Source organism: Argiope bruennichi, chromosome X2 (genome assembly GCF_947563725.1).
Source record: "Argiope bruennichi chromosome X2, qqArgBrue1.1, whole genome shotgun sequence".
NCBI classification, from domain to species: domain Eukaryota; kingdom Metazoa; phylum Arthropoda; class Arachnida; order Araneae; family Araneidae; genus Argiope; species Argiope bruennichi.
In genome coordinates, this window is record NC_079163.1 from 78481285 (window position 1) to 78500303 (window position 19019).

A 19019-nucleotide genomic window follows, 5' to 3' on the forward strand; every position below is an offset into this window, starting at 1 on the left:
TTCTTTCAAAATTCATTTCAGCCAAAAATTATACATTGGATCAGATCATGACATGAGATAGATCATCTTCATTTTAAAATATTTTGCAAATATTATTTTTCTTTGTATAACATTGTCATAAAAATGGGTGTTTCAAACATTATTAAAAATATACTCATTTCAGAATTACCTTGAAATTATCATATCTTAGCACAAAAAAAACCCAAATAATTTTAATGGTTTTCTTATAAAAGCTTCCGGAAAAACCATGTTTGATAGCAAGACTATTGAAGAATATCAATACATTGAAACAACATGAATCAACGAGTTTTTATTATATTTCTTTTCATTTCAACTTATTTCTTCCGCGATATCAAGGCAGGGCAAGTTTGATCTTATCGTCGACTACTTTCCTTCAGAGCATTATAATCAACCATTTTCGTAAAACCCCAACTATTTTTGATAGTAAAGAGATTATTAAACTATTCACACACCGACGAGCATACGGTATGCTTGAGCTACAGTTTCTGAACACGCGTACAGTCATAAGAATTGTTTTGGTATTTCCGCAAAGAATTGAAATATCCGATACCATCGCAATTACTGTGGATTAGGATTTTTTACGTAAGTGCATTGTTCTCTGATTATATTCTCTGTCTCTTTAACACCAGGTCCAAAAGAAAATGACGGCCTAAAAATTATCTTGGAATGACGTTGGATATGGAATTATGGCAATTACATTATTTCTACAAGTTCACCACTGTAACAAAGTATGAAAAAAAATATTCATGAGTTAATTTCAAAATAAGTAAATCCAGATTTAGTTTACGAGTATATAACTAGAAATACAGATTACAGGCGAGGTCACGAAAATATAAATAACAATTACTTTTGTAAAAATTTTCGCCGGCGTCCTGGCATGGGGGTAGCGCGTCTTCCCCGTGATCTGGGCGTCCCGGGTTCGAGTCCCGGTTTGGGCATGGTTGTTCTATCTGTGAGATGTGTGAATGTGCCCTCTTGTAAAAAGGGGTTGTGCAAGCGAATGAATGATGCGTGAGTGGCAAAGTCGTATTCTTGGCCCTAGTTGGCGCTGCTGTAAAAAATAAGAGACGTTCCCCCTCAGGCTTAAATCGCTGTCTTCGTAACAGCGGGCTTGTCAGTGGCAAGTGCCATAAGAAACAAACAACAACAAAAATTTTCCAAAATTAGTAAGCAGAAACAACTTAGAGAATCCTTCGAATTTTATTAAAATTTTGCGATTTCTTTTTACATTGTCATTTATTAATGCTTCATTTTCATTACATATATATGCTCATAAGGTCTCTGAAAAACTATTTTGAGGATTTAAAATTTGAAAACAACTTCTTAAATTGAAAATAGCACCTCATTGTGCCTTTTTCTTTAAAATTTTACAATATTTGTCAGTAAATTTATTGTCTTAACTAATGCGCATTGATATATTAAAAGTTCTTATTAAAATTTATTAAGTAATTATTTATAGTTGAACTTCTCTTCAATTATAATTAATTAATACTTTATTTACTGACTTGTTTTCGAACACTGAACTCGTGGAAAATTTTTTCAGCGAAAATAGAAATATTTTGGCCCCCAAAAGTAAAATACGTGGCCAGTGTAAAGAGTTCAGGAAGCTTTTCTTTAATATAGAGCTTCACAAGTTGTTGGGGATAGAAAGAAAAATTGATTTGTGACTCATTCATAAATGCAAGTCGGGCAAGTTTGAAATGTATACATTAGTATTCCTAAATTTCATAAAATTTTTCTTTTCACATTCTATCATCAGTCGAAAACTCTAAAACATTTACATTGATTCAAAGAATGAAAAGAGGAAATTTATAGTTTATTTAAACAGATTATGAAAGAAATTTTCTAAAAAATAAATACTTCATGCTGTTATATACATATACATATATGTGTATACATGAAATCGAAAATACGAATTCAAAAAAGGAATATGAATTTATTTGAAAGATAATTAATTAGGTAGATTTGTTTATTTTTCACTCTATGATCCGAAACCAGAAATTTTTTTTAGTTTGTGTAAATGAATCTGATGTAATTGTGGAGTTGGTTTTAAAATAATCATGTACCAAAAAAAATTCTTATAATACGGTATGAATAAAAGATCATTTTTTAACATAAATTTTGAATTTGAAAATATACATGGTCTTTAAATACTGAATTGAAAGCCAAAAATCCATGAGATATCAATATGGATTCCGAAGAAATTTTTTCAATGATTTATTTTGAGAGATATTCAAAAGAATATAATTATTATACTTAAGAATGAAAAGAAAGCAAATAATTTATACCTGCTATTCAAATACACAAAAGAAATAAATAACACAAGAAATGAAAATGTCTACAATTACTTTAACCGATCAGTGATAAAAGTTTCTTTCTAGCTGATAAAACGGGCGCAATTTTATGAATTTCATCATCATATGACAACAACACTTAAATTATTGCTGAAAAGAAAATTCGTTAAAGTGATTCTGATAGATAAAAATTAATTATCTATCAGAATGCAATCAACTAGAAAACTTTTTTTAGATATGTGTATGTTATTTTCTTTCTCGTTTATTTTTTTCTTAATTTGAGCATGAGAAACTTATCTTAGAAATGCAGATTTTATAAAGTCTTAAATATCCTATTATCGTGAGAAATACTTAAATCTCCCTTCGCTAAAGGCTGATGTGGAGGTTAGTGCTTTTTAAGTGTTTAAAAACTGATATCACGTAAGAATTTATAGCATAATAATTAGTCAGGTAAAACCTGATACACCTCACTTTGAAAAAACGGTAAGCTTAAAACGTAATTATTTAGGTTCTTAGGAAAACGTGGCAAGGATTTAAATAGGAATTCTAACTTATTTTAACTGCATCAAGTTTGAATGGATCATTTCTACTTTCTATAAAGCATTTCGTCAGAAATTAAATCAGGAACAATGCAAATAATTTTTAAAGTTTTTAGAATCTTGGTTGGAAAATTTTCTATTTCTATTCAATTTTCTAAGTGATATATTGTCCCTTAATACCTAATTTCATAATGAGTGTATATATTTAAAATTGTGAAGTGATAAACATTTAGAGAAAAAAATTCAAGCATCATAATGATTAAAATAAGGAGAAAACTATTTGGTGACTAAAGAATAAAACCGGCATAGCAATAGAAGTTTTAACCAGTGATTTTAATATTAAGAATATGCATTCGGTTGTTATGAATACGACTTAATCAAAAGTTACTTATAAAAGATAAGACTAAGAAATAAATAAAAAAAATTAGCAACCAGAAAAAAAAACTGAACTGTAATTAGGTGCGTAAACCTAATTCTGTAACCATAAAAATGCATTATTTCGTCCAAATTAATTATTAAAATATAGATAATCTTGAAAACAATATTGGTATTCTTGAAGAATTTTGAAGAACTGGTCACAAGAGTGCTTGATCATATATATATAGTCTTTTATGAAATTTTCGTACTTTAGTTATTTATAAATTCATGATTAAAGAACAAGATTATGATTTTTAAATAGTATTTTAGTTTTTATGAAATATCTATGATCTATTTACTAAGAAAAAGAAACTTTGATATCAGTGAATTGCTAATGTTAAAAGACATTTCATAAATTGTATTTATAGATATTTTTAATACTCAAAAACCAGTTACACAATGAAATTTTTAGTAGTGAGAGCTAAGAAATTATTCTTAAAACCACGATATTGCATAGCCATGCTAAAAATTGATATATTTTGCATATGAGAATCAGGAATGAATTTTATTCTTTTATGGACGTAAAAACTTTTGGGAACATCCTAATCGTAGATCCAATAAACAATAAAATAATAAATAATTTCAAGCAAAATTTTTGAAATTCCAAATAAGAGCTAAAACGAATTTGCTGAGCATGTTTAAAAAAAGTTTACTAGAGTAGTAGGTTTTTTTTTTTTTTTTTTTTTTTTTTTTTTTGTACTGACTGGTTATAGAAAAGCATTTCCATTCTTAGACAAAGAATTTAAAATCATGAATTTTTTAAGACTTTTAAAATGTAAGTTTATTCTCTACTTTTTTCTGAAAATTCTTTTAACCTTGCCAAAAAAAAGTTCTGATTTTTTTTCTTAAAAACTTGTTTGAATTTTACTAAGAAAATCAGACCAGCATGATATTGTAAAGCAACATATCAATTTGTTTAAGTACCTCAAAATAAGAACTACTACCCCATCCATGACTCCGATGTTGAGATAACTGTTACAATCAAAATCAAATATATGATCTTTTATGATTATTAAGTAAAGTAGACTTTTCATAATAACTATCAAAAGATTTTTATTCTTAATTTTTCGATACTGAATAGATTTATATTACAAAACAATTAAAAACAAGTTTCATTTATATGAAATTTCCATGTAAATGGTGTGCATAAGGTTAACCAAAAAATGAAATTAAAAAGTCTATAATTCACTTTCGCAATCTATATTCTACAAATGGAATAAAAGAAGCAATTAGGGAAAAAGAAGACATATTTAAGTAAGTTTTTATCCAGCGAAAGGTCAAAAAACGACCTAAAAATCTCATGAGTAAGAAATTAAAATCGTCTTTAGGAATTTAAAAAAAAAATCCCTTTTAATCCGTGCGTGTGAAATATCAATACTAAAGGTAGTTAAAAGTATAAGTATCATCTTTATTTTTCAATAAAACTTATAATTGTCTAATAAAATTGTGTAAGGATTATTTATTAATCTCAGAACAGGTATCTAAAAGAAGGTTCGGGCTATAGCCTCATTGACCCTTCTTTTATAGTTTTACCTCTGATAAAAAATGGGATTATCTCTTCTTTTCTATAAAGATCTTGTATTTTATATGCATATCAGATCAGATCCATGAATCAGTTTTATTATTTTTATAAAATAAGAACCACAAGTACATTCGACGTATATATATTGCGAAACTGCTGCTTATGTTCAGCATCTTAGTTTTTTTCTCTGTAATTGATATAATAAATTTTCTTTATGAATGTAGTCTATGATTAATATAGATTTGTTGTATGTTATGAGTCACAAAATAGTCAATTAAATGAAAATAATTTAATTATTTGCAATAATTTTGTTCGTCCAAGCGTATAATGCCATAAAAACAGAACCTCATAGCTATATTTCAATTGAAATTCTTATCAATAGCACTTAAATGGAACATCAGATTAATAATTTCATCTTTTGAAAAAATAAAGAACTTCGAAAAAAAACTGAAAGGCTTTAAGGGTTAATAGCTCAACCGAAATGAATATAAATCGATTCCAAACGCTTTTGTTAAAGTACATTTAAAAAAAAAGAACTTTTAAAAAATTATTATGCATACTCTGACAAAATAAGACTGATTTCTTTCTGAAATTAGCTAAATGCTTAATATAATTCTTCTACTACAGTTGTGTTTTAAAAAAAATCAGACTGATAGTTTTCCTGGATTTTTTGTAATAAATATAAAATTATTGGATCTGAGGCAATGTTAGAAATCGTCGTAAAATAAAGTTTGGAAAAAAATCGGCCATTATAAAATATATTTTTTTTTCTTGTTAGTTTTGTGTGAGTAATATTGAAAGTTATATCTGTGAGAGATAATCTTATAAACTTAAAATTAAATCGTAATAACATTTATAAATATTTTTTTTGTAATTTAATTGAATGACCGGGATGCATAACTTTATTTCGAACTCAGTGAAACGTGTTCTCCCGCATTATATTTATGGTTGAACGGATGACTATTTTGTGTGTGTATTTTAACTAGATCAACAAAGAGTGTTACTATAGTATAACTAATATAAGCAGTCGAACTTAAATATACCTAACATATAATTTTCGGTTTATTTTTCATTCTACTTCTACAATTTTTATTGAGCCGAAATTCTCTTTCTTAGTTAGAGATTTCCTTTAGAGGCTATATTTTCAGAAATCTAACGCTAAAGTTAGTTTAAAGTAAAAATCCTCCAAATTAGGAAAGTAATTAATTGAATAGAAGATAAAAATAGCAAATGACTCACTAGTAAGCATTTATTGTTTTTCATAAGCACCTTTCCGGTCTTCCAAGAATTTCTATTGCAGTAAGAACCGATGAAATAGTTGTCTTTCCTTATATAATTTATGTTCCTTTTTATGAACGAAATAAATATTTAATTTTTCACTGCAATAGGTATACATAATTTTGTATGCGAAAATATCTGTTTGACGTGAAGAAACTGTTTTTCTACTTTAAACCCAAAAAAATCTGCTTATAGAGATTTTCAGGATTGTGGGAGTTCCACTGTACTAGCATGCAGAATTTATAAAAACTAAGAGAATCTTAATTATATACTAGATTGAAGGCATATTACAAACTTGACTGTCTCTGACATTGTACATGCAAGATCGGAAATGCCAAGAAAAAAAATTAAAAATTCGATTATGTTTTTATGTTTTTTGAAAATTTATAAGTTAGTTTTATGAAAAATTCATATGCTTATGAAATAACTATCTGCCACTGAAGATCAGTTGGTTCCCCGGATATACTGTTTGTGTTAAAGTCCAAACGAATCTCTTATGCATAACTTAATTTTCATGATTCCATTATAAAAGTATTTTAAAGCAACAAATTGTATATTTAAGTATTTTTAAGCAACAAATTGTATATTTAAGTATTTTTAAGCAACAAATTGTATATTTAAGTATTTTTAAGTTGATAGACAGAGTGCTGATAGAAGTTTTTTAATAACCTTACATCTCTTCTGTTGATTGTGTTCATGGATATTTCTAACGAAGAAAAAGTTCCATGATATCAGAATGCTATTAAAAACGTAGCTCTCTGGGTAATCTATCGTCTAAAGGCTCATTGTCTTAATTTTTAAAAGTACTTTAATCTTTGAAATGAAATTCAAACATTTTTCATTATTTCATCAAATATTTATTTGCTTATTTGGCAATTTAATTGGATTTAAACCTCTGATGATCATCATAAAAACAGTTCATATCCACCTTTAAATGTCAAAAATTCTATAATTATTTAAATTGGCACTTCTATTTTTTGATGAAGTATCTTAAGAATGTCGCTTTTTTTTTTTATCTATTCGGTGATACGATTTTTTCTTCAGACTGATAAAACGTGAAAAACCGCGAAAAATTTTCATTACTCTTTTCTTCAACGGAACGAAGAAGAATGTTAATTTTAACTACTTGACAAATAAAACATGACTAGCAACATCAAATAAGTGTTTAGTTGTGAGAAAAAATTATACTCATCAGCGTACGCTCCGCCTTATTTATTGAATTCAGAGCTTCGGACTGAATAAAAAAGTTCTTTGTCACAGTCGCTTGTCAATCTTTCTGCACGAGTCGCACAGTGGTCCTTTATACAGTAATTTCTCAATAAATCGTAAAAAAAAAAAAATTTCAATTTCAAGAACCAAAATAGATCTATTTAATAGCGCACTGATAAATGAAACAAACATTAAAGTTAGTTTTATAAATCCGCCAAAACTTATTACGGTAACATATCCAAGTTCAATCTTCTTTAAGTATATGTCAACTTGAATTTTTAAAGATGAAATTTCAACGAAGAATGTTGTAATTAATACTTTAGCAATCACCATATTAAATTATCTAGTAAATAAAAACAATTAGTTTATGCATTTTTATTTCTCTCAAAGGAGCAATCTTAAAAACTGATCATTCCCTTTTTTTCATACATTGAAAAAATATTTTTATTTAAACGAAACTTCAAAGGTTTCTGAGTAAAATATTCTATTCTATAATTTATACCCTATTTTAAAATCAAGTAACGAAATAATAGAAAAATGATAAAAATAAAAAGTGCAAACTATGAGACAAAGATTATACTTTGCATAATCGCCCACTTGAACTGTTTAGGCCCTTTGGTTCTGATTGAGATTAAAAACAACAATATCATAGAGTTACAATGAAATTTTGAAAAAAAATGCCTCCAAAAATTATTGAGATTTTTTTTTTACTCTTTTCTTTCTTTCTTTCAGTGAAAATATTTAAATTCACAAGAACCAATAAAGAAAATGCCAAAATTTTCAGCCTATTTTCTGACATAAAAATTATAATAAATATCGATGTTTGAATCTTATAAACATTTCGTGCAAGAAAAAAAAAATTAAAAGGAAACGGTGCATATAAAGATGGGCAGTGTTATCGATTTCAGACAACAATGAAATAAATCGATTCTAAGACACTGTAAAATACATAAATAATTACATGCTATATCTCTATAATTTTACAACGCATTTATGAAATTATTTTTTAATTAAACCGAAAAGCATTTTTTCGATATAAGAATACAGTGATTTGTCTCGATTCACAACGTCATTCAATAATTTTTCAAAATAACATAAATTTCTATTACACGCAAATGGTGTTTACATTATTGACTTATTTATTTAAAAACTCACACGTACCGTCTCGATTGTTGATACATTGCTATTTTGTTCTGCAAGTACTGATTATTTTAAAACTTCATAAGAAAAAAAAAATATTTTTTAAAAAATGTTTTTATCTTCAAAAATGTGCAATATGATTTAATTTTTTTAATTATTTATAAGAAATGTAATTTAAAATTTTGGTTTTTGATTTCCTAAGATGTGAATTTAAATGCAGAAGAAATATTTCTTCTTTAATTCAAGATTTCATTGAAGTGCTTTACTCTATGTATATCTCTTTCATTTATTTCAATTAGATGTGTATAAAAATGCTATTCTTACAGATAATTGGCAAGATAAAAATTATTTCGTTATATTTGCAAGACAGGGGAAAAAACCCAAAAATAAAATAAAAATTAAAAAAAATTATTATCATGCATCTACTATTTGGTATTGTTAATATCTACTTGAAAATATGTTTTGATACTTGGGATTCTAACTTATTCCCAAAATATGAAAAATAAAATATTCAATAAGAATACGAAGTCTATTAAGCAAAATATACTTTCCTATTATAGATCCCTAGTAATACAAAAAAATAATTAAATCATTTTTAAGATATTTAAAATAGTAAAAATTGAAGATCATTTCTTACCTCTGTGGCAGCTGTGGGAAAAAGTGTGGAAAAATCATATTCCCAGCCCTGAGGGCAGTTTCTACTTCCATTAGATGAAAAGTTTGTGGCTCCACATTTTGTGCCGTTGCTTCCTGCAGAGAATGGATCAGCACTGTCCCGACACCGATGGTCTGGAACCATCAATATAAAAATCTGGATCCAATAACTGAGAGAAAGGTAGGCAATAGCTGTCAGCAGAAACACAAAACACAAAAGTCTCTGATAAAGTCCGAACTCGCCAGCGTCTGCCAACGCCGAATTGAAACCCATCCTCAATCAACCTCCAATGGATGTTGGGTGAGAAAGTGTCTAAAGAATGGTTGACACTGTGCATTATGACATTTTCTTAGGCAAATTGTGTCTGCCCGTCTCCCTTTTCCCAAGCTTCCCAAAAAAATCACCCTGTTGTTTCTCCTTTGTAAAGAGCGAATAAAGAAGAGCTCATCTCACGGGAGACGATGCTTGGAGAATGAAGACACGCGAACGAGTATTTATAGTGAGACTATCAACTGGTTGATAGCAGCCGGAGACCGGTCTTTGATTTCCCTTCTCTTCCCTCTGGCAGAAGTGTTTCTTCTCTCAGAGCGCAACATTATTATTTTCTTTCTTCTCTCCCCCCCCCCCAACTATGTTTTTGTTAATTTTTTTATGGGTTACTTGGAGTATATCATTCGCGATTAACCGTTTCGCATCGCTATTTCGAAATTGTTTATCTCTGCTGCGGATTGGTGAATTTGTTTTGTCAATGAGCAAGAATTCACCCCCATGAAAAGATTGGATTGCAGACTCCGAGATTGAGAGATGGAGAGGGGTAAAAAATGCACTTGAAATTCGAAATGAAAGGAGTTGCATTGTGCAACGTTATGAAAGAAGAGGGTAGGGTATGTCATTTTTGTGAACGAGTCTGATTTCTTAAAAAGACATCTGACATTCGTGATGGTCTATGGTATTTTATGCGCAAGATCTGTAAGTTTTTGAAAATTTAATACAAGAAATTTATTTTACAAAAATTCCATTTGTATTCTTGTAAAGTAAAGACAAAGAACATTAATATTTTTTGTCACAAATTGCTTAAAAAGAAAGATATCTGGATTTTGGTTTCTCTTGAAATATGCAAATTATTAGCAAAATGTTTTTGGATATGAGATTCAGTTTTAGTTTCAAGCAATTAAGATCTAAAACACAAAAATATGTATTTCTTTTCAATTCTTACAAAACTAAATATTTATAACAAGGCAATCTTTGTTCAATAATGAATCAACAAACGCTTCACCAGCCATATTACTAAAATTATATTACTAAGAATATTTCCTTTAAGTAAAAGATACCCAACAAATTTTTCATTTAGTAATCACAAAACTAAACATGCTATATGAACAAAAATATCCAGATTCTTTCGGATTTATAAAAAAAATTCTTATTTCTCCAGATAGGTTGAAAGAATTACCCTTAAATTTCGACCTCATAAAGAACACTTGAACTCATATTCGTAAAGAACTATTATTGAACTCAGTGAATAATTTCAGTGAAAATTCATTTATGAGGGTATTTAAGAGACCAGCCAGAAATTGACAAAGAATATAATGATTTCCTCTGATCCCGTTCTACGAAAAGCCGATAAAGATTTGCGACTTTCTTCTTTGGTTTTATTTGCTGTGTACTACACTTGTATATTTTCGTAAAAAATAAGCATTCAGGAAATATGCATTCGCGAAAATAAAAAGTTTTTTTAGATCTTTTGAGAACATGTTTTTTACTTATAACATACTGAGTTTACAATCAAAATAATACGAAATTTGTAGAACTAGAAACAATATGTTAGCAAAGTACTATATTAAAATTTGAAGTTAATAATGTGAACACGCGACGGAATATAAGTACTTTTTGTAAATATATTTTAACTCCACGTATAAAAAACATGTCAACATTTTTCTTTCATAATTTTAAAGATATATATATATATATATATATAGTGCATCTTATATTATTTACAACTGAATAGATTTAAGAATCAGAAAAATGCAGGTGAGCTGAATTTGTATTGCTCTATAAGAGAAACTAAATAGAGAAGATTTTTCCAGAAACTGAATTCTTTAAACTTCAATCATTGAATAGACTTAAATGGTAAACTAAATGACCCTGCATACTTACACATTAAATACATAATTCAAATTGCAGTTATCTTAAATATTTTTGAATTTTATTATGCTATTCACATTAGTTGCACAAATCTTAAAAATATAATATAATATTTTTTGATTCACACTATATCGTTAAAGGCATCTTTTCCGAAAATATGAAGCGTATTTTCCCAAAATAAATGTTATTCTAATGAAAATGCATATAAGTTTTGCACAGAGCAAACAAAACCGTCAATGAAAGCACAAATCATTATCAGCTTTCTATGAAATGAGATAAATAGAACATATTTTCTTCTTCATCGATTTCTGGCCGGCCCTCTACATACCCTAGAGACCGAATCTTCACAATAAAATATTAGGTCTAGCATATTCTTTAAGTGGTCACAATTCAAGGGAAATTAATTCAGCCATTTTGGAGAAATTCCAAAAAATGTGTAAATCCGAAAATGTTCAGTTACTTTTGATCATATAGTATATGAATTCTATTTGAACAATACAGAAAGAAAAAAGTAAACTAAAAATGTCACAATAAATATTGTAGATGATAACAAACACATTTCATCAAATTCAACAGCAGTAATTTTTATTTATAGGAATACATTTGGATAGTTTATTTCAAAATTCTCTCACATTTTATGATGTGTGACATCTTTCAAGTGGTTTGAGTAGAAAGTTTAAATTTATGCCTATGAAAACAAATAGGTTTGTAAATTGGTGGGACTTTAATTTCCCATAATACTTCTTCAGACGAATTGATAAGTTTGTTTTAAAGTTAAAATAATTTTAGTTGAGGGTGTTTTACTTTATAGAGCCATGTCATGAAATTGTGCAAATCACCTACTTTTTTCAGTTTTTGAAAATGAAAATTTATATTTTCCTCAAAAAGAAAAAGAATTTTTAGTAGCATTGATGACTTCAGAAAAAGCATTGTACATTAAAGGAATTCTAATGCATAACAAGTTACCAACGGAATATCAATAAAGATGTATAGCAATATCTTATTCAAGCAAATTGTAATCCCATTGCTTAATTAATTTATTAACCATTTAATTAATTTATTAATCATTTAATTAATTTATTAATCATTTAATTAATTTATTAATCATTTAATTAATCATGCTTAATTAATTAATCATTTAATCATCAATAATTTTGCACTTTTTTTAAAGGAGGGTTTTTATTGCATTTTCTTATATCAGTTAAAATAATTTATAAGGAATATTATTTCTATTAATAATGAAATACTCATTAAGTTTAATGAATGCTAATGTTGATTTCGAGGTAAGTCAACCTAGATCATTTTCTGACAACTAAATAAGTATTTACTCATGGATTCAAGATTTTGTCTTTGCCAAATAATTGATGCCTTCATCTACAATTAACAAACTTCACTTCATCATTCTTTCAAGTATTGTTGACATCCTTTATCATTCTGATCTTACAAATTGCAGCAATTATTACTTTTTTCAAATAGATTTTCTCCCTTACTTTTTATATTTGTTAGAGAACATCAAACGCAAGAACGTTGGTATCAGTATTTACTCTTGAACATGCAGAATAACTAAACCCACAAACTTCTACTGGACCACCAAAAGGTTTGATTGAGAAATTCTCCTTTCAAAAACAAATGCAACAGAAAAACAGGTAAGAATTTCCTTATCAAGTTATTTGTTATTGAAGGGATCTCAAAAGGTTTTCTCTAAAAAGCAGATTACTAGAAAATGTTCGGAAGCAGATGTTAAGAATTCAATAGATTTCGATAACATTCTTTCCTTCCTGGTATCGCAAATCATTGAACAATAGAAGATAATTGGAATCAGTTAAAGCATTCCAAAAGCAAGGAAACTTACAGTACTAATATATATATTCTTTATGGATTTGGCCAGTTGAATGGTAAGTGGATGCATTAATCATAATTGAAGCATTTTTGTAATATCGTAATTGGTTGCAAGGATTATATGTTCCATTTTAAAATTAATTTTCCTAGAAGAGTCTTTGATAGATTTCTGTCGGAAATATTGGAATTCGCAGTTTATCGAAATTAATATTACATATAATCAAGAAGCTTCTTGTGTGAAATATCTGAATAACGTTTCCATTCCTTTGGAATGGAAACGTTTGGAAATGAAATTTCCATCAAACCTTTGGTTTGATCCGCTTAGTACATTGATTGAAAACATGAGATAACTCATGATTGTTGCATTTTAAGTTAGTTTTCGAACTAGGTTTGGCAGTTAATGGAGTAAGAAAAGATAAAATTCTATGAATTTTGAATATCTGCGATTTCTGTCCGAAAAGATTCCAAAATTTTGAAGCAAGAGAATTTTTTAGTGTCGTAGCGTCAAGTAACTAACCTCGTCGCAGTGACGTTGAATAGCACTGACCTGGATCTAGTATCTGCATTATTTGCGATCATTATTATTTTATGAATGGTAGGGTGACCCAATATTTTGAATACGTAAAGACATTTTATTATATTTTGAAAGTGGAAGAGCATCGAATATTATTTAAAATTTTTGATAAATTCAGCAAATTGCCTTACTGTAGCATTTTAGATGTTGCAAAAAAACTTGGGGGTAGGATTGATTTAGTTACTCTCAGCTCTATGAAAGCTACTAAAGCTTCAATTCAGACACATCATAATCGATCTGACTACTAGATGCCCTTCAACATCAACCGATGGGTTTCACGTGCAGAAAGTGTGTATCGTAATTCGCACCTACCGTCGTTTAAATGCCCTGGAGGTTTCTGAAGTTCATTTCATACAATTTTCTCTAATAATCTGAACATGCATCTCATTTCAATAAACTATGTACCTTGTTTCTTGAGTAATGTGTTAGAGATAAATCGTGTCCCTGCTAGTCAGGTATTATTAGATCATTCAAATGCGGTTCAAAACTTTCAAAAACATATATCACAACAAGTTATAACTCTCATTTGATCGGTGAACTATTTCTTGTTCCAATCTTGTTGAAATCCACTCTGGAAATTCGATTATTTGAAATTAGAGAACAGACACAAAAAAATCACCTCAAGGCTTGCAAGGAATTCCTAAAAAGGAGTTCCATTAGCCATAAACACTGTATAAATAATGGCGGGGAATATTTTGCAGTATACAAGTCACATTAAAAAGTGCTTTTTGCATTGAGTTCATTTCTTTAAAAAATTCGTTTCTTTTAGGACGGACAATGAAATCCACTTGTTCTTGCTCAAACGAATAATATGGGCAAATGACAAACAATTCATTTAAACTATGGATGTAAATTTAGTATTTAGTTCGAAGGGTCATAAATTTTCAACATATATGTATAGAAACTTGTGCAAAATATTTTGAAGTTTTTGTCTGGCAAAAAAATTAATTTTGAAAATATGAAACGTTATATATGTTTTTGTTCCGTGTACCTATTTTTCTGAAATAATAGTTCTTGTATTGTTCATCATGCTAACAAAATTTCTTCGAAATAATATTTACACAACTGACCCGAATTGAAATAAATTGGATAATCAGACTTTTATATAAATGAAGAAAAAAAAACGAATTCTTTCCATATGTGGACCAGTCATTTTTAAATCCCCAATGTTAGAGACCGTTTTAAGATATTGATTCCAAACAGATTCATATTGCTAGGATTCAAAAATGAATGAGAAAACTCGAAAAGTGTAATCAGTAAAATTCATTTTAAGTTCATAAATTAATATATACGAATATAAAATACGTGGCTAGAATTGACGTAGAATTTGTCAATCCTTTCCGTGGGTAAAGTTTTCCTTCTATAATTTTTAGCATGAAAAACTTCTAACGAAAAAAATGCAATAAAAGTTTTTTGACTTGGAGCATAATGCATTAATGGAGCATAAATTGACTTCATTAATTTGAGAGAGAAAATTGTACCAGAAAGATTTTATTAAAATGAATGTTGTTGATCTAAGGAGTTTAATTGGTCTGAGTAATAAACAATTATCAATTAGAATAGTCATGCATTTATAAATCAATTCAACATTCATTAGTATTAGTCTTAACTTTCTAATGTTAAAAGTTTCAGAAAATTTATCTTTAAATTTAAGCCCAATCTTTCTGAAAAATGACAATAATATTCTGCACAACTCTAATTTTCTGTCAAATAAAAAAAAAATATCTATTTGTTTGAAATGTTATTCTGGTCATTGCTTCAACTTTTTTTCTATAGCAATTATGCACATGGGGAGCTGCAAAAAGTTCACATAAGTTATTACTTACAGAAATCTTTATTCGGTAATCATTTGCACTAAAATATAAAATGAAAAAAGGATCTATTTCTTCATTTTCAGGAGTTCGTGGGATAAACAATAATTAATTACTATTTTTTGTTTAAAATATATTACTCGAAAATTTCGTTACAAACAATTAATCGAAAGGTGACTTTTTAATGATGGAAAGTACGATGAAAAATTAATTTTTTTTCTTTACATATATTATAGAATAATAAAATTTAAGAAATTAGATACAATATTCCTTAGTTTTCATAATAAAATATGCTGAAATATTTCAACAAATTATTAAAAGAAAAATTATCATTTTGATAACTGCAGAAGAAAAAAAATGAAGACTAAACTTTCTTTTTATTACTATGCAGACGACAAGCACTTTTATCATTATGCAAAGAAAATAACCTGCAAATAAAAAATAGAAATGTATAGATGGCAAATAATTTTATGGCATATAATTCTCATTCTTTAAGAAAATTATGTTTATTTAATTTTATTGTAATAGTTAAATAGGATTTGAGAATTTAAGTACAACTTGGGACAGTAGAAAATTCTAGTTTTCCCATTTTCGCTGTTCCGAATCTAAAATCATATAATCAGATTAAAAATTCGGAAATTGAAATTTACTTTAGAATCTCCTTTCTTAAAATATGATACCAAAATAGTTTTCGGCATTAAATAGGCATTTATCGACTGAAATCGTATGTTCATTCACCGATAAAATGTTTTTTCTTTATCGAGAGTAGCTTTTTATTTTCAAAACAGAAACTTATGTGTTGCAAACATTTTTGTTTTTATCTTAAAAGGCTTATTTTTCAGGAAAAAATGCAAATAATTTGTCCTTTCAAATTCGATAACACCTTTTCGAAGACTACAAAATATTTTATCTGTTTTGATTTCTAAAGTAGTTTGGGAGGAGAAGTTGCTACTCATTTCATCATACCTATCTTTGACCAGACTGCGTGACAGCATTGCCTGTTAGGTTATACGAATACAAAGAAATTTCAGTATGCTATTTAATAACTTCCTTGAAAAGCATCTTAATTAATAAGAGTTCAAAAATTATAATATAAAGTTAAGAAACAGCGAAGCCAAACCAAATGTAGAACCAAACCACTTTGTAATCGAAACCAAAATGTAGAAAATATGACAGAAAGAGGGTGAAAAGTTTGAAATATGGTGTCCTCGCTTAAGTACTACATCTGGGTGTCCTTATATACACTTTTGGTCAATTATTTTGATTTTCATTGTTCAAAATTAATCAGAAAAGAGAAAAAAATAGTTATCTTGCTGAATTCTTATATTTTATATTTTGTTGTGTGTGTGCATGACCGCTTTCGTTTCATAAATTTATTTTTATTTCTTCTTTTGGAAATCTATACTATCAAATTACTTTTTTTGTAAATAACCCAGAAACAAAGCTTTATTAATACTTCAGAGCAATGATGACCAATTACAAGATTACAGAATTCACGACTGAAAATTATCTGCTCAAGCTTTCTTCTATGTAAACCTCACATCTAATACATCAAATGCTTTTAATAATAAAACCCAGCCAATGTCTTGCTGAGGTGAATGTCTTAACTTCATAGATACTCTTCCTTGTAACTAGAGATACAAATCCAAATCAAAATATTACACGACAAATCAAATATACTTAACTTTTAGGATTGATACAGTGTAGAGTCAATTCAAAAGATTCTGAAACTGACGCGGAAACATTGCGTAATATATAACTTTTCTAGGAATTAAATGGCAAAATATTTAATTGCCGCATTTGAATTAATGCTGGTAAACAGTGCAAAAGGTTATCTGTAAAATGCCAGTTATTTCACAAGTAGTGTAACGTTAAAACTTACGTTACATCATTATTCTGGTTTAAGCATTGAGAAAGTAGAAGCTTTGAGAAAAAATATTTAATTTATAACAGACTTGTAGTCCACGCGAATAGTTCAGCAATTTAAAAAAAAAAATGCCTTTTAACACTTTACTCAATAATCTAGACATCCTTGCAATGATATTTAGAAACTTGGAAAGTGAGCGCCAAATTAAATCACCATTAATTGACACTAGTTTTAAATTACGCGCAGCTTTAATTTTTCATTTAAATGTGGTATAAATTGAAAAAATATGTCTATCTAAATTCACTAATGTATCACCTATAAAAACATTGTTGTACTATTTATTAACAATTATTTAATATTTTTTAATCATGAATAAAGAGGGAAGTAACTATAAATTTGAACAAGAGATGAATTATATTAATTCAAACTATATCAATCAAAACTTTATCCGAATTTCAGTAATCATTTTAATTATCACCTAAAATAAAATATTGATATTATACTTGAAATTTCGATTATTAAATTTAGATGATAATTAAAATAAATATTTACGAATTATATGAATATTTCAAAAAAAATTCACATTTTGAAATAGATTTAAATCAGCTTCAATTTTCCTTTAAAATACTTTCAATCAATCCATAAAGCCACATAGTCATAATCAGCATCGCAATTTGTATATAATTATCACTTAATTCTTTATCTAAAGATAAGGGCAAATCAGTCCCACATAAAATTCTAAAGTTTATAAACTGTGTAGGATAAATCTTCCTTAGAAAAGATATTTACTTCCTAAATTGCCTCTACAATTGCATCTACTTTAACTAAAGACACGCCCCATCATTTAAATGGAATAGAGCATGAGCAGTAGATCATCACGAAGCGAGCATTTCTTGATGAAATATCATAATTATCTATTCAATTTTGATTCTACTCTGAACATTGCCCTCACGTGGAGGATAATTGCTATATTAACGATTTCATTCCAATTTGAAATGATTATGCAAAGAAATAAAATTCGATGAAACCTGACCTATATGTAGGGTTGAATCCAATTAGAAAAACTGAGTCGTTATTTCTTGCTGCCTATGCATTAGTTTTCAGTTTTTTAGCTTGTATGGATTATATCTAGTTACCAAACATATATTTACGCTTCTCGATTGAAAAGATACCATGTATTAATTTGCGTGAATTTATAAGATTGCATAATCAGTAAGATTATCTAATATTTTGCAATCAAAATAAAAGGCAAACGATGATTTTTTTGTAACTACAAAATGTTCTCATTTGTGTGTTCGCATTTTTCTGATAAATGCACTTCTTCTTCAAAAAGGATTTTCAAAATCTTCAAAAAGAAATGCATTCAGATGTTTAAAAACAAAATTTAAAGCATTTGAAGCATCGAAACCGTTGTTGAAACAAACTGCCTAATAATTAAAAGTCTTTTATTTTCGTGAAAAAAGATAGTTACAAGTTTATGTTGTTTTAAATGACTTAATTTAAAATAAAGCTTTATATTTGGTTAAAATCATTGTATCTCAATTTATTAAAATTTAAAAGTTTTCTATTTTAAAACAGAATGATTAGAGGTCCAAATAACCGAAAAACAATTGTAATTTCAGTTTGCTTTTTGAAGTTTAAATTTGAATTCAAATATGAGAAATCCAAAATACCTATTAAAATTCAAATAGTTCACTCGTATATAAATCAT

The 19019-nt window shown here is 27.9% G+C and overlaps 1 protein-coding gene across 1 annotated transcript in view; it reads right to left on the reverse strand.

Annotated features, from left to right (window-relative positions):
• The window catches only part of LOC129960875 (solute carrier family 22 member 13-like), a 105313-nt gene extending 95729 nt beyond the window's left edge, over positions 1–9584 (reverse strand). The window contains exon 1 of the mRNA XM_056074583.1: positions 9058–9584. Coding sequence (XP_055930558.1) covers positions 9058–9348 — 291 coding nt within the window. The 5' untranslated portion in view covers positions 9349–9584. The remainder of the gene's footprint in view (positions 1–9057) is intronic.
• Positions 9585–19019: the final 9435 nt, after the last annotated feature.